Below are 21,273 nucleotides of genomic sequence, written 5' to 3'. Positions count from 1 at the left end.
GACAGGTATAATGCAATACACAAAGTGAGTGCTCCAGACCTGGCAAGGGTCAGTACATGCAAATAGCTGACTGGGTCCCAATGCGCTTTGAATGTCTTTCAAGTACTGATATCAATTTTGGATAAAGATTAGGCACAGAGAACTACCACCAAACAGCAGAGAAATTAATTTTCCAGACTGAATTGAGGTATCGATCCAAATTAAACTATTCTGTAAAGTTAGTATTGCACACAACTTGCCCAATTAAGTTGAGCTATCCCAACTTACCAAGTGTGGGTATTGACTTGTATAGCAGAAAACAAAGTGTTGTATATATATTTTTTGTAAATTCCTTTTTGTAGTTTTGAAAGAAAACGTCTAAAATCCTTAATGGCAGACAAAAACACAAATGAAGTGAAAGCTTTAACCGGTACACACTGTTCACACCTATATTTCAAGTTTGGAAACGCATATTTTCAAGCAGCAATACAAAAAAGTATCCATGAAGAATGCATAATCTCTGAAAAAATTATGAAAACATCCCTGCTACCATTACATTTCTAAATACAAAACTGACTACCATATTGTTGCTTCTGTGTAGCGAGAGAAGTCCATTTTTAAAACGGATAAAATTCAGTCTTTAGGTGTGAATGGTATGAGTGACAGTCTCTCTCTCTCTCTTTTTTTTTTTTTTTTTAAATTTGTTATAGTTGTTTAGGATCCTTAAGCATGCAAGCCTCGTAGAAGAGGGCCCACCAGGGCACCAGGGTCAGCTTTCGACAACCACTTTAGGAAAGAGCTGGGAAAGCCTCAGGGTCATCTACATCAGGAGCAGAAGCGCTGGACTGAAAAAGAAACAAAGCTGTTAACAGCTCACCAACTAAAAGGACAATGTGAACGAATGTACCCATTACAGAAACTGAGTGCATGTTTTACCGGAATTTGGAGCTTTTACAAATCTACCTTGTGAAACCATGAACAAGCATGAAAACTGAAAATAGAAAGTTGAAACCTAATGCTAGACTAGGCACAGGCTTGGTGTACACTGGCCAAGTATTATGGCAATCCCAATCTAGAATTGTACAGTCGTGCTACTTGTTCATTATATGCATGCCTTGCACCTTGGCTACAAGTGCTTCAATATGCATACAGATATGGTCGCATATTAGTACAACCGAATACTAAGTTAATGCCAAAGTACCTAGAAACTGCATGCTAAATTCAATTCAATTCCATAAAAATATGAGAGAAACGTTTCAGGCACTAACTTTCAGCAAAACAAATGGCATGCAGCAGGCATTTTCAATGCTTAGACAAAACGCAACTACATTAATTTTACATCACACAAAAAGGAACAGTTAATAGTTTTGGTACATCATGACAACTGATGCCCAATAAATACATTAGCTCTGAGAAAGCAAACCTTGACTGTGGCCTGGTTATTGGATCTCTTATACGACAGTTCTAACATACATTACCTTCTCTGATTGTGTAACTCCTTGGTTCATGAGATATCTAGGCCCATATCCCATTTCTATCAGGACAACACAACTGTTGGCACCAACTACAGGAGCATTTGTTGCTGTCAATATTAGTCCCAGGGCTATACACAAATGAACTGAAATAAACCTTCCAACTGATACAGATCTCTCCACAAAGAAGAGTGGCCAATTTATTTTTTCCTGGAATATTAATTACTTTTCAATGAAAGAATATACTCTGGCTGAGGAAGTCTCTCTCAGGCTCCAAGTACTCATCAGACCACAGCTACTGCTGCAGTTATCTAATTTTTTTTCAGGGTCCTTCCTATAAGATATAGGAAAGCCAGAAGCACCAATTCTAGAATTAGGTTGGATCAAATGGTTACCCTGTCAGTTCTGCTCCCACGGCTTGGCCTTCCACCACGCCCTCGACCACCTCTGCCTCCTCTACCACCACGTCCAGGGCGGCCAAGGTCTCCAAAATTGATTTCAAGCTGGGATGTGATGTCGTTTGCCGGCTTACGGAAGTGATGATCCAGATCAGAAGATTCAGCATGAACCTAGCAACAAGGCATATGACAATTAATAAATTTGCTGTTCGAGTGTAAAGCAGAGTTGCTTACCTGAAGCAGGTTTTTTTCTGAGGACAGCAGGATATTAGTCCTCACACGTGGATGACATCATGAGATGGAGCACAGACACAGAAAACATGTCAAAGTTTCTAGAACTCTGACATTTTGAGCATGCCCAGCATACCCTATACAACGTGGGGTCTGTCTCCAGTCTTATAACAAGAATTATATATATAAATGAAAAATTAGGAGAAACCCAATTCTACAGGGTGGTGAGGACTAACATCTGCTGTCCTCAGAGAACACCTGTTACAGGTAAGCAACTCTGTTTTCTCCAAGGACAAGCAGGATGGTAGTCCTCACATGGTTGCATCCCTAGCTACAGGCTGCTCCTTAACACAAAAGGGGACCAACAGATGCCCAATCAGGTGCCAACAGGCACAACAGTACCATTGATAACGAGGGGGGGGGGGAAGAGTATGGACTGGTTAAGATGGAAGTCAGTCACCTTCTTAGGCAAGAACTTAAGATGTGTACGCAAGATCATTCTGCCATGATAAACAGTATAAAGGTGGATAAGTCACTAAGGCCTTGAGCTCGCTAACCCTGGGCGCTGAGGTGACCGCCACCAAAAATATGACCTTCCAGATCAGGTACTTTAGGTCACAAGTGCTCAGCTGAACTAATACCACATTGAGTCCCAAGGTATGGTGGGAGGCATCAACTGAAGCAGGTCCTGTTGTACAGACCGATGAGCGTACCATCTACACCATGGTGGTATATGCCAATTGCACTGAGATGAACTCTGAGTTGTTTTTTAAGCCAACTTCTGATAGGTGTAGAAGGCAATCAAGCAGTTTTTGTGTGCGGCAGGAGAACAGAACTAGGGCCTTCTGCTCACACCACACAGAAAGCCTCCACCTCAATACATAGGACTTTTTCATGGAAGGCTTTCTAGAAGCCACCAGGACCCGAGACACATCCTCAGAGATTGAGTGGTTGCAGAATTAACCTCTCAACTTCCAGGCCGTGAGCAACAGGGCCTGGAGGTTGGGATGCTGCAACTTGCCTTGATCTTGCATGATGAGACCTGAGGAAGCACCGAGACTGATCGTTCTTCGGATGGACAGCTCCTGTAAGAGTGGAAACCAGACCTGTCTCAGCCAATAATAGGCAATGGGGATCACAGTCCCCTTGTCCTTGCAAAACTTCAAGAGAGTCTTTGCCACCAAGGGAATCTGAGGATATGCATACAGAAGACCCTTGCCACAATGACGGGCAAAGTCATCCGAGGCTGGTATGCCATCTGACTGGTACAGAACCTAGGCACCTTCCTGTTGCAAGGGGACACAAACAGATCTATGTCCGGGCTTCCCCAGAGGCAGAATATATGATTTGCTATCCACGGTCCAGGGACCACTCATGGGGTGTGAAGGCATGACTCAGTCTATCCACTACCATGTTCTCTGTTTCGGCCAGGTACATGGCCCTGAGCACAATCCTGTGTAACACAACACACGACCAGATCTGGACCACTTCCTGACACAGAGGTATGAGCCCGTACTCCCTGCTTGTTGACATACCACATAGCCTCCTGATGGAAGGTGTGAGGACTACTCTGTTGGACAGCTGAGCTCTGAAAGCCCATAGCACGTACCTTATTGCCCAAAGCTCCAGGAAGTTGATTTGACAAGAATGTTCCTGAGCGGACCAAAGACCATGGGTACCGAACCCATCTACATGAGCTCACTACACCAGGGTAGATGTATCCGTAGTTAGGACAATTTGAGTAAGAAGACTCCGAAACAAGATCCCCTGTTCCAGATTGGAAAGTATCCGCCACCAGGACAATAAGTCCCAGAGAGACGAGAGAAACATGGACGTTGTGGCCATATGGCCCAAAAGCTTTAACATGTGCCAAGCTGACACGGACTGTTGAATCTCTGCTGTGATGGCAGTCAAAGTGATGGCCCTTTAGCGAGGCAGGAAGGCCTTGGCCTGAGCCCTGTCTAGCAGGGCTCCTATGAAGTCCAATTGAGGTGACAGGCTGAAATGGAACTTCAGTAGTTGATAACAAACCCTAGGAACTCCAACACCCAAATAGTGAAGAACAGGGACTTGATGGCCCCTGCTTGAGATGTGCTCTTTACCGGCAACTGTTTAGATAAAGGAAAACAAGCATCCCCAGCATGCTGAGGGTATGCTGCCACCAACAGCCCGGCATTTTGTGAGGACTCGTAGGGCTGATGCTAGCCCGAACAGTGACACTTGGCACTGGAAGTGCTGTTTTCCCAGCACAAATCGGAGGTACTTCCTGTTACTGGGGAAGATCTTGATGTGAGTATATGCATCCTTTAGATTGAGGGAGCATAGCCAGTCCCCTTGTGGTAAAAGGAGAATCAAGCTGCCCAGGGAAACCATCTTGAACTTTTTTTTTTTTTTTTTTTAGAAATTTGTTCAAGGCCCTTAGATCTAGGATGGCACAGATTTATTCTGTTCTCTTTGGAATCAGCAAGTACCTGGAATAGAATTCCCATCCTTTTTGCTCTGGCCATTAAAAAGGGAGGAGAATTCTGCTATTAGTACTTCCTGATGCACTACTGGCCCCCCCAAAACAGGCTTGGAAGGCAATTTGGTGGGACACTCAATTGGTACTCTTGAAGGATGATGGAGAGAACCCAGTGATCTGAGGTTATACTGGGCCACTGGTTTGCGAAGAATTGCAGCCTGCCCCTGACTGGGAGGGCCCAACGTCCCGGGTACGGGCGAGTGGCCTCACTCCCTATGATCCAGTCAAAACCCCGTCCCCAGAGTTGACTGAGGCATCAGCCAGGGCTTGGGGGTTCACTGCTGCCTGGGTTGGCCGCAAGAGTCCTGATGGTGTTGATGGGAGCGAGGGGGTGGAGGATATCACTATCAGAAGAAAGTCTTCCTCTGTCCCGTTCTCACCGGCCTCCTAGAAGAGGAGGATGGGTCCTGATTGCTGGCAGAGAGTTGTTAGAAGGTTTTCATGGTGGTTCCAGAGCTGGAAACTGCATCCCTGACCCTCTCTCCAAAGAGATTCTCCCCAGTACACAGCACGTTGGCAACTCATTCCTGTACCTCTAGTCGGAGATTCACGACCCGCAGCCATGCCATTGTGTGGGCACCAACTCCTGCTGCAGACCCTCAAAGCAGTCTCGAAATAATCATAAGTTTGCTCAAATATTGTATGCCTTCTGTAAACCGTTATGAAGGAACTGCTCTAAATGACAGTATAAAAAAGCCACTAAACAAACAAACATGTTTTTCGCACTCCAGGCGCTTACGCAACAACCTGAGGGTGTCCACCTCCTGGCACCTGCTTCCAGATGTCCTTCAAGTATTGGCCCATGTAGAGCTGGTAGGAAGCAATGCAGGCAAGGAGCATGCTTCGGGGGCATCACAGCATGAGCAGGTGCATCCCCTTGCCTGGCACCATGCACAGACAGGGACCAGCGCTGATGCTTTTTCAGCTTCCCTCAATGCTCGGCTCGATCTTCCCAGGTGTCGAGGCTGATGAAGAACCAGACGTCCTCGGCCCGGAGGAGACAGACGGCGGTCCATCTTCAGTGCGACTCAGAGGTCCATCAATGCCAGTGCCACTGATGCCGATGGCTTGATCTTCTTCGGCCCACAGAGTTGCTCCATCTTGTTGAGCCAACTATGATGTCCCTTTGGGGTCATTTGTGAGCATAAGTGACAACCCTGGACGTCATGTGATGCCCCCAGGCATAGGACACGTGTCTCATGGGGGTTTGTAATGGACATGGTCCTCTGGCATCGGGGGCATAGACAAAAAACAGAGGTGGCCATGACAGGACGAAATAAAAGGGCCACAAAATCAAAATACTTTGTGACGGGCGCAGATGGCCAGCGAGCACTGAAGCATCACCGCCATGGGGAATAGACCGCGAAAGGAGCCTTACCAGAAATGTCGAAAACCCTGACTAGGAACAGTATGGGGAAGCACCAAGAGGGACCTGGTGAAAACTGTGAAGATAAACTGCGGAAAGCGAGAAGAAAAAAAAAAAAAAAGTTTTCCAAAGGCCAAAAAGCCACAGTGAGCTCACTCACACCGCGATGCTTACAGCTCCGCAGAAAGAGAGACTCTGGAGAGAAACTCTACATGGACACGTGATATAGGGCCATGCTCAGTATGCCAAGTCAAATTTCTAGAAACTTTGACACAAGGTTTCCATGTTAGGGCTCCAACTGATTTCACCCATGTGTGAAGACTACCACCCTGCTTCTCCCCAGAGAAACCAAGCATCCATAAACAGTGAAGTCAAGCTAGATACAGTGAACCTGTTAGTTTAAGTGTATGTATGCATGTACAACAGGGTTTGTTTTAGACTGCTCCACAAAGGAGAAAAGATGGATTTTTAAAATATTCAATTCTTGTTACATTTTAGCGAATTAACTGGTTCTAGATTTTTACAACAATACCACTTTAAGCACTGTATGTGTGTATGAGAGTCTTGAGTACAGAATCTGTAATATGTCCTGGACACAAATTCCAAGGACATGTATTAATAAAAGGTGCTGGAATGGTTTCCCATATTAAAACAAAATAAAGCATCAGTTTTCCTTATAAAAACAATTTACAGAGACCACTATAAAAAAAAAAGAAAAAAAAAAAAGATAAATCCTACTGAAAATATTACTAGCAAAATTCAATAAATATGGCCTCAAATATTTGAAACAAATATCTATTTGTATATAATGTCAGAAATGAGACCAAATAAATGTATGAAGACTTAAGGGAAAAAAAAAAGTTTTGTTTTTCATCCTATCCACCACTTCCTCTGATGACCTGTTCAGACAACATGGGTTCTCTCACTGACCAAAAGCTGTGGTTGTCAGAGGTGGAAAGTCTCCAACCACCTCAATCATTCTTCTGCCAACCGTGATCATATGCCTGACCCCAGTCACCTCTCTGTACTGCAACCTGCTCCCTCTCGATCCATCCTCAACAAATCTGAGGATTTGAATCAAGTTTCTTGTGCCACACAGATGCCAACCCAGAAGAATGGTCTTTAGTCTAAAATATTACAACTTGTAAAACGCACTTGTTTTTCCCCCATAAATGGTGTTTTGAATGTTGTAATAAATACCAAAAAGATTTAATGGAGAAATTACTTACCTGATACTTTTGTTTTCCTTAGTGTAGACAAGATGGACTCAGCATCAATGGGTATTGTGCTCTTCTGCTAGAAGATGGGAGACTGAGTCAGATTTCAAAGCTGATGTCATCCTGGGTACATATACCCCTGCACTGACCTCACTTCCTCAGTATCGTCTTCGAAAAGCCAATGAGGTTATATCTTTGCTTAAATAACTTGCTTAAAACTTGACTGGTTCAACTGATTTCCAGACTGGAGACCGCCAGTGCACTCAACCGATTAACGCCAACACCGGATAACTGTGGGTGTCTTGAACTAGGGGTAGGCCGTGGCTTACTCGTATTTGTTTAGTCTCAAGGTTTGCCATCCGAGGTTCTCCCTTTTCTGGGGCAGCCGTGGGCGGGATGCTGATTCCATCTGTCTACACTAAGGAAAACGAAATTATCAGGTAAGTAATTTCTCCATTTCCTAGCGTGTAGCCAGATGGACGCAGGACCATTGAGATCTACAAAAAGCTACTCCCGAACAGGGTGGGAGGCTGCCCGTGGCCAACTTAGTACTGCCCTTGCAAAAACTGTCCCCTCCCTGGCCTGAACATCCAGGCGGTAGAACCTGGAAAAGGTGTGGAGGACCATGTCGCACCCGACAGATCTTGGCTGGCGACAGCAGCTTGGTTTCCACCCAGGAGACTGCCTGGGCCCTCGTAGAATGAGCCTTAACCTGTAGAGGTAAGGGCGTTCCTGCTTCTATGTAGGCTGCCTTGATTACTTCTTTGATCCAGCGGGCTATGGTCGCCCGCAATGCCGCTTTCCCTTCTTTCTTCCCGTTGTGAAGAACGAACAGATGATCCGTTTTGCGCACAGGTTCAGATCTTTCCAGGTATCGGACCAGAAGTCTGCAGACATTCAGATGGTGAAGGCGGTGCGAGTCTTCAGAGTCCTTATGCTCATCTGGAGATGGTTTGGTACATGTGAAACCACTTTCGGTAAGGAGGAGGGGACAGTGCGCAGTTGTATTGTTCAAGGCGTGAACTTAAGGAATGGTTATCGACAGGATAGTGCCTGAAGTTCGGAGATGCGACAAGCTGAACATATTGCCATCAAGAATGCAGTCTTTAAAGTTAAGAGGCGTAGTGACAGACCATGTGTTGGTCTGAAGGAAGCCCCTGCTAGGAAGTCTAGTACTAGACTGAGATTCCAGAGAGGCACCGGCCACTTTAGGGGTGGTCAGAGTTAACTCCTTTCAGGAAGCGGGATACTTCTGGATGAGTTCACAGTCTGATACCATCCACTTCGGCTCTGAAGCAGGCCAGTGCGGCAACTTGGACTTTGAGGGAGTTGAGTGACAACCCCTTCATTCCGTCCTGCAGGAAGTCCAGGATCATGGGAATTTTGGCTGTCCGTGGGGGGGGGGGGGGGGGGGGGGGGGGATCCTGCAGTCCTCACACCAGGCTTCAAATACTCTCCAGATCCGTATCTAAGACAGGGATGTAGAGAACTTGTGTGCTCGGAGCAGGGTGTCAATCATGGCCTTTGAGTAACAGAGCTTCTTCAGGCTAGTCCTTGCAAGAGCCATACCGTAAGAGAGACTCGAGACAGATCTTAGAGGAGGATCGGGTCATGCTGGAGAAGGTCCCTGAGTGGAGGTATGCACAGAGGGTTCCCCGCAAGTAGTCTTCCCATGTCTGCGTACCATGGTCGTCTTGGCCAGTCCGGAGCAACCAGTAGAACTAGCCCCCTGTGATGCTCTATCTTGCGGATGACCCTGCCCAGTAGTGGCCATGGAGGGAAGGCGTACAGAAGGTCTTCCTCTGGCCAGGTCTGGACGAGAGCGTCGATTCCCTGGGATTGTGGTTCTAGTGAGCGGTTGAAGAACCTGGGAACTTGGGCATTGAGACGGGTTGCCAGTAGATCTTGGCTGGGAGGCCCCAGTGATTTACTATCAGTTGGAAGGCTGTGGTCGACAGTGTCCATTCCCCCAGGTCTAGGCTCTCTCTGCTGAGGTAGTCTGCTGAGACGTTGTCTTTTCCCGAGATGTGGGAGGCCGAGATCCTTTGTAGGTTTATCTCCACCCATGCCATGAGGGGGTCTATTTCCAGAGGCACCTGCTGGCTTTTGGTTCTTCCCTGGCAGTTGATGTAAGCAACTGTTGTCGCATTCTCCGACATTATCCTGATTGATTTGCCAGGGAGTCTGTGGCTGAATCGCAGGCACGCTAGTCTGACTGCTCGTGCTTCCAGGCGGTTTATGTTCCATTCTGCCTCTTTCTTGTTCCATTGTCCCTGGGCGGTCAGTTCCCGATAGTGGGCTCCCCACCCTCATAGGCTCGCATCCGTGGTGAGCAATATCCAGTTTGGTGGGGATAAGCTTACTCCTTTGCTTAGGTGGTCTTCCTGTAGCCACCACTGGAGCTGAGTCCGAACCTCTGCTGGTAGTTGGAGGTGAATTGAGTAGTCCTGGGACAGTGGGTTCCATCATGACAGTAGGGAGCACTGGAGTGGTCGCATATGGGCCCTTGCACACGGGACAACCTCCAGGGTTGATGCCATGAGGCCGAGGACTTGAAGGTAGTCCCATACCTTGGGATGTGCTTTGGTCATCAAGCGTCGCAATTGTGCCATCAGCTTTCTTCTCCTCAGAGAGGGAGAAGAAGATTCTGTTCTGTTTGGTGTCGAATCGGGCCCCCAGGTACTCTAGCAACTGAGAGGGCTGCAGACTGCTCTTGCTCCTGCAGTAGGCTCTTGACTCTGCTGGTCATCTACCGGCTCTCCTCTGGAGATTTCGCCCTGATCAGCCAGCCGTGCAGGTAAGGATGTACCAGTATTCCTTCCTTTCTCAGAGCTGCCACCACGACCACCATAATTTTAGTGAAGGTCCTGGCGACGGTTGCCAGGCCAAAGGGAAGCACCCGGAACTGGTAATGGTGACCCAGCATCGCAAAGCGCAGGAAGCGCTGATGATCCTGATGGACTGGGATGTGAAGATACGCTTCGGAGAGGTCCAGGGAGGTTAGGAACTATCCTGGTTGTACTGCCATTATAATAGAGCGCAGAGTTTCCATGTGGAAGTGTAGTACCCGCAGATAACGGTTGACGTTCTTGAGATCCAGGATGGGCCGCAATGATCCTTCCTTCTTGGGAACGATAAAATAGATGGAATAGTGTCCAGTATTTTGCTGGAGCATGGGCACCGGAATTATTGCCTTCAGACTGAGTAGTCTTGTTAGTGTGGTTTCTACTGCTAGTCTCTTGGAGTGGGAGTGGCAGGGTGAACTCATGAATGTCAAGGGATGCTGCGGAGTTCTAGAGAGTACTCTTCTCGAATGATGTTTAGGACCTATTTGTCAGACGTTATCTCGACTCATCTTTGGTAGAAGAGGGTTATTTGACCACCTATGTTTTCCTCCTGTGGATGGGTCAGCCTCTTCTCATTATGGGGCACGGCTGGAACCTGCCCCTGGTCCTGCTCCCCTCTTGGTCTGTCTGCTCTGAAAGGACTGGGTCCTTCTGGAGGGGCAAGGTGTCTGGGACTGCGTGTTCCTGTAGGGTCTAAAGCGCTGTAATTATCTGCCCTTAGCTCTTCTGGGAGAGGGGCGCCGAGACTTTTATTCCTATCTTCAGGTAATCTAGGCACTGGAGATTCACCCTATTTGTTGGCTAACTTCTCCAATTTGCTTCCAAATAAGAGATCCTTTATAAGGCATTCTCTTGAGATTTGCTTTAGATGTTGCATCCACAGACCAATTTCGTAGCCACAGTTGTCTTCTGGCTGCCACAACAGAGGCAACGCCCCTGGCTGAAGTGCGCACTAGATCTGAGCTTGCGTCAGTGAGGAAGGATGCTGCAGGTTCCATCGATTCTCCGTTATGAGTTCCGGAGGTGTCAGTCTCTCGAGAGGAGCAAACAGGAACGGGCCACCAGTGCGCAGCAGGATGCAATCTGCAGCGTCATTGCTGTTGCATCAAAGGATGGATTCCAATAGTCTGACCTGCGTGTCCTTCAGTGCCTCTCCTCCCTCTACGGGGATCGTTGTTTGCTTTGAGACGGCACAGACCATAGCGTCAACTTTTGGGAAACGCAGGCATTCCTTGGCCGTAGGTTGCAGGGGGTATAAGCCTTTCAATGCCCGCTCCCCTTTAAAGTTGGCCTCCGGGGCATTCCATTCCAGGTCAATCAGTTCCTGGATGGCTTCCATCATTGGAAAGTAGCACAAGGCCTTACGAAGGGACACCAAGATGGGGTGGTTCTTAGGTTCTGCCATATGGTCCGTGCCCGGAATACCCAGCGTCTTTAGGGTCTGAGAAACAAGGGCAGGTAATTCGTTCTTGGGGAAAAAGTGAAGCATGGTTCGGTATGATTCCATCCCTGGAGGGATTTCTCCTTCTTCCAGGGAGTCACTCATCATCTGAGGTGTCTGGATCTGTATTAGGGAAGTTCTTAGTTAGGCGAGACATGTTTCGAGGCATCTGAGCCGGACCGGGAGGATCTAGAGCTCCCGTGGTGGTTGAGCCTGGTGTTGATCCCAGGGAGAGGTGGAGTAGGGGGCCCCCAGAGGCGCGGTCATGCCGTAGATACCTGGATCCTGGGAGCAATTGTCTGTAGGACAATTGCTCCCAGGATCCAGTAGCTATCCAGGATCCAGGATCCTGGATAGCTACTGTCTCCCGACAGTAGCTATCCAGGTTTTGGTTCCCCCTGGGCTTCTTCGCAGTGCTGGCATAGGCAGGACTACAATTCAGGCTGTGCGGCTCTTATGTGGCAAGTAGTGCAAAGGAAGTGTCCCTTGGCCTTCTTGGGCGGCGGTGCCATTGTAATCCATGAGTTTGTGCGCATGGTTATGCGCCAGGGTGCGCCCAGTTGCACGCGCGGGGTGCGAAAGTTGTGTGCACGTTTCAGTTTGTGTGCGTCGCTGTGTGCGCAGCTATGCGTGTGGCTATATTGGGCGCGCACAAGTTAGGCGCATCAGCCTGCCCCGCGCATATCGCTGGTCGAGGAGGGAATATGGCGCAGATGACCCCTCTTGCAAGATGGCACCCCCCCCCCCCAGGGGTCTCCATGTCGGGCTGCTCAACCCGATCGGTGTCCCTTTAAACCTCGCTGGGAGAAATGATCGGTACGGCAATCCGAGCTCTGGAGACTGGAGTCCTCAGTTAAAAGATTTTTACCTTACCCTGGTCTTTGCGCTTACCAGCTGCGTGCCGGGTGGTCTCCAACTGTGGGGGGAGAGGGAAATACCCTTCACCGCCGTGCTTGATTCTGCACCCGCTGCCTTTCAGCCACACTGGGGGCTAAGTCCACGCTGGGAACCGGCTACCGGACCAAGGCTCACTTCTGAAGGATCTCGGAAATCACCTCAGGAATTCTCGACTGGGGGAGGGACCTTAGGTTTCACCACAGGAGAGCAGGGCTCGATCTTCTTAAAGGTAAATTTCTTTCTTCTTGCTGTAAATGTTAACACTATTCTAGTATGTAGTATAGTGTCCGCATCTGCTTAGGAGACGAAGCGATACTGGGGAAGTGAGGTCAGTGCAGGGGTATATGTACCCAGGATGACGTCAGCTTTGAAATCTGACTCCGTCTCCCATCTGCTAGCAGAAGAGCACAAGACTCATTGGTCCTGAGTCCATCTGGCTACATGCTAGGAAACTTTTTTTTTTTTTTTTTTTTTTAAGACATCTAGTGCTATATACAGTAGCAAAGCAGCAGATCTCTTTCAGTCTGACTCCCAAACTTATGCATTCTCCTAAGACTATTTCCCTGATAGCTCAGATGAAAAGTACTTCACAAAAACAAAGAGAAGAAAACCTTTGCTTTGAGAGGTACAATGGGTTTAGGCAACATGGCTAGGTTTTAAAGCTGAAAAACAACAAATAAAGTCTTCAACTTTAAATGAATTAGATATTGCGGCATTTCGCACTGGGAAAATTTTTTGTGGTCACTGCATTCAAATGTACCAATAAAAGACTAGGTATGTATTTTGAAAATGTACAGCCATGAACTCTATGGTTCATTTCCTTACCTCTTCACTCTTAGACTTGTGAAGAACAAAGCCTTTCTTCCACTGCCCATCAGCACCCTCGTTAGGTTTTCGAATGTTAAACTCAACTTTTGCACGGTCCTTATCTTGAATAGCTTTCCATTCATCCAAAGTCATTTCCTTTGGGCCTTCTTCCTTCACCTCTTCTACCTCGTTTTCCCTGAAAACAGAACGAGATGATATAGTATTGGGCAATACTGCTGTATTTACTCAGCTTTGGTAAAACGGCTGCAGCTGAAGAGAACCCATAACCTAAAGCACTGTGCGAAGATTTCATTTTTAGTGTTGTCCTTGAATTCTGTTGACTTATTTATTGCCAGCTCGACAGACCGGTTTTTTTATACATTTTAATATTATATTACATATTAGTCAATATTAAACAGCAAAAGCCAACAAAAACTAATTTGTATATCACAATTAAAGAGATTCATTTACAGCATGTAATAAAACTGTGGAGCAGTAACATGAGGTATGCCACCATTCTACACAGTAAAATAGTAACAGATGACGAAAGATAAAGCTCATTTGGCTTATCTAGTCTACACTATTAAACAAATATCCCAGCTGCCAGCCATAGAAGCTTGACCACTTGTAGACGTTACTCCTTCTCCAAGACAGTTTTTGGGGGGTTTGTTTTTTTTATTTCCTCTTTGGTTCTCTACCATTCTGGGCAGATGCACATGCAAGCTCCCATATTAATGCAACATTCAAGACCCCCCACGCTCTATAGTCTAAACTGCTATCAAAACTAGGCTGCTGCACAAAATTTGCGAGGCTATTGCTTTAAAACATTGAGTTCCCTTTGTCCCTGTGGTCTTGCTGGATGGTACCAGGTCATCAGCAACTGTCAGCATATTGTTTTCTCCTTATCACCTCAACACACCTCTGCTCTTAAGGGAGCAAAGGGTGCGTTACTGCAGTACTAAAACCTCCTAATTTCGTTTCTATCTCTGTCCCCTATCTGTTCCAAGAACGCCTGAATTCTGTCACAGTATGGCCACCTCTTCTAGTAACAGGTTATTCCAGGTTCACGAACCTCTCAAAGTAGTATTTTCACTTTTCCTCCAAGCCTTCCTCTCTACAAATTTCAGATCATGACCCCCATCCGTGAATTTCCTTTTCTATGGAAAAGTTTCATCTTTCCTTACTTTACTGAAGTCTGTCAAACATTTGTATGTTTTTTTATCATATCCTGTCTTTCCCTTTCATCCTGCAAGGATATTTTGAGTGTCTTAAATCTTTTTATACAGTGCATATTACAGGGCTTGTTTTATTTTCATAACCCTCTTCTGAACAGCATCCATTACTTGCAAAGGGCCAATGTAATACAACATGTGCTACATTTTTTGCACAAATTGTATTTTACTCATGCACTAGAAACCCATGGTGCCACAGGATATAAAGAAAACAGGAGTAAGAAAAACATGCTAAAAAGTAAAATTAAACCTTGCATGTTAATTTTTTTTCCTTCAGTCCTGCTGGACCAATCTAAACTAGTGGGAAGGTCCCGCTCCACAGCTGCCAGTCAGAGGATGCACCCGTTATCCCCCCCTTGTGACTATCAGTTGCTGTAACAGTGAGCATGGTCTTAGGCAGTTTCCAGTAATCTTATGTCAAAGCAATGATACAACCACCACCACTCAATTTTAAGGGAAAATTAATCACAAACTACAAAGAAAAAAGGGGAATATTCCTTAATTTCTTTTTGCACTTATGATTGGAAAAAAAAAGTTTATCCTCTATTTTCTGAGGCTATAGAGGGAGTTTGACCTCTACTCTGAGGTGGGAGAGAAGAAAGAAGAGAAAGGAGAAACAAGATCTCTCCGAGGCCAATCACATTCCAGCAGACCCTGTGTTCCTGGGCAGGAACTGGACTATCAGGACTCAAGGAAAGGAAACAAACAGGTATGGTTTAATTTTAAATTCCTTTTTCCTGCTAGACCAGACTAAACTAGTAGGAAGTACTTAAGCTATGTCAATGCCAAACGGGAGAAGACCAAGCTGCTTTAAGAACCCCTACCCTAAAGACTGAGTCTCCTTTGACTCCTACGTCTAGCCTGAAAAACCTTGTAAAGGAACACAAGGATAACCATGCAGTTGACTTGCAAATTTTGTCTAGGGGAATTGCAAACACTTCTTCCCATGATAATACCTGAGCCCTTGTAGAATATGCTCAGAGTTTTGCAGGTTCCTGTGATCCTTTGAGCAGATAAGCAGACAATTGTCTCCTTGATAATTCCAGTTAGCATGGCCTTGAATGCTGCTTCCCCTTTCCTTGGTCCTCCAAAGACAACAATCAGTTTTCTGGAAGATATTTGTGACTTTAAGGTATCTTATTAAGATGCATCTTACACTGAGGAGATGAAATTTCCTGCAATTCTTCCAATTTTTATCTCTGAAGACTGGGAGAGTGGAGGAGAAACCACCTTTTGCTGGAAGGAGGGGATCGCTTCTCTTGAAACCGCTAAATATGGTCCCTGCATGAAAGGACCTGTAGTTCCAAGTTATATCTAGCTGAACAAATAGCGACTAGGAAGGATGCCTTTAAGGAGAGATCCTACAGGAATGCATGTCTTATTGGTTTGAAGGGAGTCCTGGAAGAGCATCCAGTACAAAATTAAGATCGCATGAAGGAACTACTGGTCTGAATGGGGGACAATTTCATTTTACCCCTTTCATATAAGAGACAATGTCTGGATGTGCAGCAGCCTGGCGACTCTTGGTGCCCCTTTAACAGGATTTGGCGGTGACTTGTACCTTTTAAGAGTTAAGAGCCAGGCCCTTATTTAACCCCTTTTGAAGGAAGCTCAGGATATTTACAACACCTGCATTCCAAGGTGACATTTAGAGACCACAAAAAGTCCTCAAACACGTGCCAAATGTGTATGTATGTTAGGGATGGAGATTCTTCGTGCCTTAAACATGGTCACTATACCTACCGAAGAATAGCTTTTCTGAGTAGTCATCCTTTTCAAGGGCCAGGCCATAAGCAAGAATCAATTGGAGTCTTCTATCATGATTGGGCCCTGATGCAGTAGGCCATATACCCTGGGCAGCACTGAAGGAAGATTCTCTACCCTCTTTTACTCAGCCTATGAGTGGCCAGGAAGGAAAAGCATAGAGTAGAACTTCCTATGGCCAGGGTTTGATTGGCACGTCTATCCTGCTGGATCTCCATTCCCCTTCTTCTGCTGAAGAACCTGCCGGTTTTGGCATTTGCTCTGGTCGCCAATAGATCCACCAATGGGAAACCCACCGGTCCACTATCGGTTGGAAAGCTTCTTCACTAAATTCTTACTCCCAGCCTGTTCCTGCTAAGGAAGTCTGCTTGTATGTTTTCTCTTTCTGCAATGTGGATTGCTGATAGGTGCAACAGATTTGGTTCTATCCTTGAAGAGGAGACTTGCTTCTTTTGCTAGTCTCCTTTATTAGCAGCAGGAACTGCTTTAGGGCCAATCTGATAGCTGTTTCTAGTTTGTTTATTAAACAGGCTGATTCTTCCATTGTGTAGCAACCCTGATCTGTCTGAATCAGACAGTGAACCTCTCCATCCAAACGTTATGGTGATCTAATCAGACGGCTCTAATTCCACACCTTTGAGTAGGTTTGCGGTGACTAACCACAGTCTAGACTTTTCTTCACATGCCAAAGCAGGGACAGTTGGTCCAAAAAATCCTTCAAGGGTAAAGAACATTATAATGGGCACATGTGCATCCCAGCTCAAGGGACTAAACTCCAGGATGGATGTCGTAAGTCCCAAAAGTTGAAAATAATGTGGACTCTGGGTCCCTCTCATACCTCAAACATCCAAACACAGATATTCAATCTGAGGATCATCTTGTGGATCAGGTTACCCATCCGATCCTGGTATCGAAGAGTATCCCTAGAAATTCTATGGACTGCAAGGGTGATATGCTGCTCTTTGCATAATTCACCACCCACCCAAGCGTTCTAAGAGCTGGACAACTGCAGCTGTTGCTTGTTGGCTCTCCTAAAAGGACTTAGCCTCAATAAGCCAGTCGTCCAAATAAGAGTGCACCAGGGCCATGTTTGTATAGGGCCACTGCCACCACCACCATTACCTCGGTGAATGTTCTTGGGGCAGTCATAAGCCCAAAGGTAGAGTCTGAAACTAAAAATGCCTGCCCAGAATGCAGAAAATGGTGATACTTTTGATGTGCCTTCCATATAGGAATACAGAAGTAGGCTTCTACTAGATCTAGGGAGGTGAGGAATTCCTCTAACTGATCAGAGTGCTTCCATTCAAAAATGAAGTATATGAAGCACTTGTTGACCCCTTTCAGGTCTAATACAGATTGAAAGGAGTCACCTTTCTTTGGGACTACAAAATATAGATTCCTTGCCCTGTTTGGTGGTGGGGGAGAGGTACTGGGATTCTAGCTTGCAAATCCTGTTTTCTTACAGTGGTGTTTTTAATCTCTCTTCTGGCCAGTGAGGTGCAAGGGGAAATCATAAAGGCACCTGTCTTTGCAAATTCCAGGTGATATCCTCACTGTACGATGTCTAGTACTCAGTGGTCTGTGGTAACGTGTGTAAATTTGTGGGTGAAATTGCAAGAGACAGGCACCAACCAGTATTAGTACCGGAGGGGGCCACTAACCAGCATTCAGAGTAGAGACGTTAGAAGTGTCACCTTTGGCTTTTCTAGACCCTCAAAACGGGTGGGATTTTGATTTTACTTAGGAGGGACCTCTTTGCAAGTCTCAATCAGAAGTCATTCAAAGAGTTTATTTGCATGCTCAGATGGATTTCCTTGGTTTTGAGGTTGTTGCCTATTTAGTTACTTCTAATGCAGCCTTTGGGCAAAACATGGACTGTGTCAGGGGACATACTGCTTGTTATTTGGATTTATACTCTGAAGTTTGCAACTTCTGAAACACTCAAATTTCCATAGTAAGTTACCTCTAGTGATCTCTACACTGGAGGACAATTTAAGGTGTTACCACGCATTTCTTTTTTCATTTCATGATTCATAGGCTGATGCAATATTGCGGCGTGAAAAATGGGCTCTCGTGATTGAATGCCCGCTTTCCTAACACGTGCCCATCTACCTCTCCCAGGCACTTTCCATCGCCTGCCCTAAAATATGGAACACTCTTCCAAAAGATTTAAGAACCCAACCTAACCTCAAAACATTCAAAAAGGATCTAAAAACGTGGTTATTTTACAAAGTCTACATTGACAATCAAGCATCTCAACATCCAAACACCCAAAAGAATTACCAACCGGAACAACGCAAAAACAAGTCAAATACCACCAAGCAAACCCTTCTCACTCAAAAATGATTTTATTCTGGACTATAAAAGAATAACTTTACGCTTATATTTGTATCCTGTTATACCCTTAATTCACATTTGTTAAGAAAATACCTTTTGAATCTTGTAAACCGTTATGATGGTTTCACCGAATGACGGTATATAAAACTCAACAAATAAATAAATGTAGTACGCAAATGAGCTGCTAAGGGAAACTACGTCCCTTACGTCATTCCTGCATCGGGTGCCCAGGAGAAGTGGCTGATTGCGGGTTTAGGGAAACAGACTCTCAATTTTACAAACGTCCATTTTCCTAACTTGACCTCCAGCAAGACTTTTTTTTTTTTTTTTTTAACCTTACTCTTTTTTGGTTCCACTGACTTAATATTGCCACAATATTAAGACGGAGGAACTATAGAAAAGCAATATTTTCTGCTTTTCTGTTATAACTTTAGGAGCTCCTCAAGACTTAACGCCAGCTCTGGGGAAAGAAGCAGGATATTAGTCCTCATAGATGGATGACATCAAATGAATCCCGGCACGGAAAACTTGTCAGAATTTCTAGAACTTTGAATGGCACTCTGAGCATGCCCAGCATGCCACTATCCACATGTTCACGCAGGGTCCCCCTTCAGTCTCGTAATACAGAACTGATGAGCGAAAAAATAAAATAAACCATAGGAGAACCAACTCCGCGGGGTGGCGGGTGGGTTTCCCGAGACTAACATCCTGCTGTCCTAGGAGAACACCTATTACAGGTAAGCAACTCTTTCTCCTAGGAAGGGCAGGATAGTAATCCTCACAGATAGGTAAATACCAAGCTACTGGCTGCTCCTTGTCACAACCATGACCAACAGGCGCCAAAATGGGTGTCAATAGGCACAAAAATAACTGCGGTGCTGTTGGTAATGTAGGGAGCCAGCCTGAACCAGAACAATGGACCCTAGGCAGGGAGAGTTGGGTTTAAGCCTGGAAGAGATTGCAAAGGACAAACTGGCCACAGCTACTGTCATGTCAATGGTCCCTGTCCAAGCAGTAGTGGACAGTGAATGTGTGTAGGGAACTCCATGTTGTGGCCTTACAGATTTCGGCAATGGGAACTGCCGATGCCGCCATGGCTCTCACAAGAGAAAGCTTCTATGCAACTTCCAAACTGAAGGCCCACCTGCGCATAGCAGGAGATACAATCTGCCAGCCAGTTGGACAGAGTTTGCTTGCCCACTGCATTGCCTAGCCTGTTCCTGTCAAAGGATATAAAGAGCTGTGTGGACTGCCTGTGGCCTGCTATGCGTTAGAGATAGAAAGCTAAGGCCCTCTTGCAATCTAAACTATGCAGAGCCCATTCGCCCTGGTGAGAATGGGGCCTCAGAAAAAAGGTGGGCAGAACGATGGACTGATTAAAATGAAAATCAGTCACCACCTTAGGCAGGAACTTAGGGTGCATACGCAGGACCACCCCATCATGAAAGAATTTTGTGTCGGGCAGATACATAACTAATGCCTGAAGCTCACTAACCCTGCACACCGAAATGACCACCACCAGGAAGAGAACCTTCCAGGTCAAGAACTTCAAATCGCAGAAGTGCAAAGGCTCAAAAGGGTCACACATGAGCCGCGCTGATACTACGTTGAGGTCAGAGGATGCCAAAGGGGAGGCTTCATTTGAAGCAAGCCCCACAAAAATCGCTCCAAAATAGATTGCAAAGATGGGCGAACCACTGACCCATGATGGTAAGCACTGATGGCACTCAGGTGCACACTGACCGAGTTGGTCTTCAACCCAGCCCCCAAGAGGTTCCACAGACAGTCAAGCAGCTTCAGAGTGGGGCAGGTGAAAGGGTTCAAGCCATGACCCTTGCACCAGACAGAGAACACCCTCCACTTCAAACAATAAGACTTCCTGGTGGAAGGCTTCTTGGAAGCTACCAATATCTGATCCAGGCCATCAAGGCTAACACCCAGAAGTTTGGATGGCATAATCTGCCCTGATCCTGTGTGATCAGATTTGGAGAGGTCCCCAGATGGATGGGTTCTCTGACTGACAGGTCTCGAAGGAATGGGAACCAGACCTGTCTGGGCCATTAAGGGGTCACGAGGATCATGGTTCCCCAGTCCTGCTGCAGCTTCAAGAGAGTCTATGACCAGCGGAAGAGAAGGATACATGTACAGGAGACCTGTGCCCCAATGTCGGGAAAAGGCGTCTGACGCTGGACGTCCATCTGTCCTGAACAGGGAGCAGAATTTGCCCACTTTGCGGTGGCAGGGGCAGGCAAAGAGATCTACCTCTGGAGTTCTCATGAGAGGCTTCTAGGAAAAGTAAAAAGTCATGGGATAGGTGGCGATGTCCTTTCGTGGATTGCAAACTGGCTAAAAGACAGGAAACAGAGAGTAGGATTAAATGGACAATTTTCTCAGTGCAAGGGTGTGGGCAGTGGAGTGCTTCAGGGATCTGTATTGGGACCCTTACTTTTCAATATATTTATAAATGATTTGGAAAGAAACACGACGAGTGAGAATCAAATTTGCAGATGACACAATTGTTCAGAGTAGTTAAATCACAAGCAGATTGTGATAAATTGCAGGAAGACCTTGTGAGACTGGAAAATTGGGCATCCAAATGGCAGAAGAAATTTAATGTGGATAAGTGCACGGTGATGCATATAGGGAAAAATAACCCATGCTATAATTACACAATGTTGGGTTCCATATTAGGTGCTACAACCCAAGAAAGAAATCTAGATGTCATAGTGGATAACACATTGAAATCGTCGGTTCAGTGTGCTGCA

At 46.1% G+C, this 21,273-nt stretch overlaps 1 protein-coding gene across 2 annotated transcripts in view; it reads right to left on the bottom strand.

Annotated features, from left to right (window-relative positions):
* Window positions 1–414: 414 nt before the first annotated feature.
* The window catches only part of SERBP1 (SERPINE1 mRNA binding protein 1), a 47,388-nt gene continuing 26,529 nt past the window's right edge, over window positions 415–21,273 (bottom strand). For both annotated transcript variants that reach the window (XM_029618810.1, XM_029618809.1), the window contains exons 6-8: window positions 13,194–13,371; window positions 1,847–2,020; window positions 415–824 (exon numbers count right to left, since the gene is read on the bottom strand). In XM_029618810.1, the coding sequence (XP_029474670.1) occupies window positions 768–824; window positions 1,847–2,020; window positions 13,194–13,371 (409 nt within the window). In that variant the 3' untranslated portion in view covers window positions 415–767. The remainder of the gene's footprint in view (window positions 825–1,846; window positions 2,021–13,193; window positions 13,372–21,273) is intronic.

This window comes from Rhinatrema bivittatum, chromosome 10, assembly GCF_901001135.1.
Source record: "Rhinatrema bivittatum chromosome 10, aRhiBiv1.1, whole genome shotgun sequence".
Classification (NCBI taxonomy): domain Eukaryota; kingdom Metazoa; phylum Chordata; class Amphibia; order Gymnophiona; family Rhinatrematidae; genus Rhinatrema; species Rhinatrema bivittatum.
This window is presented reverse-complemented; position numbering and strand designations above follow the sequence as displayed.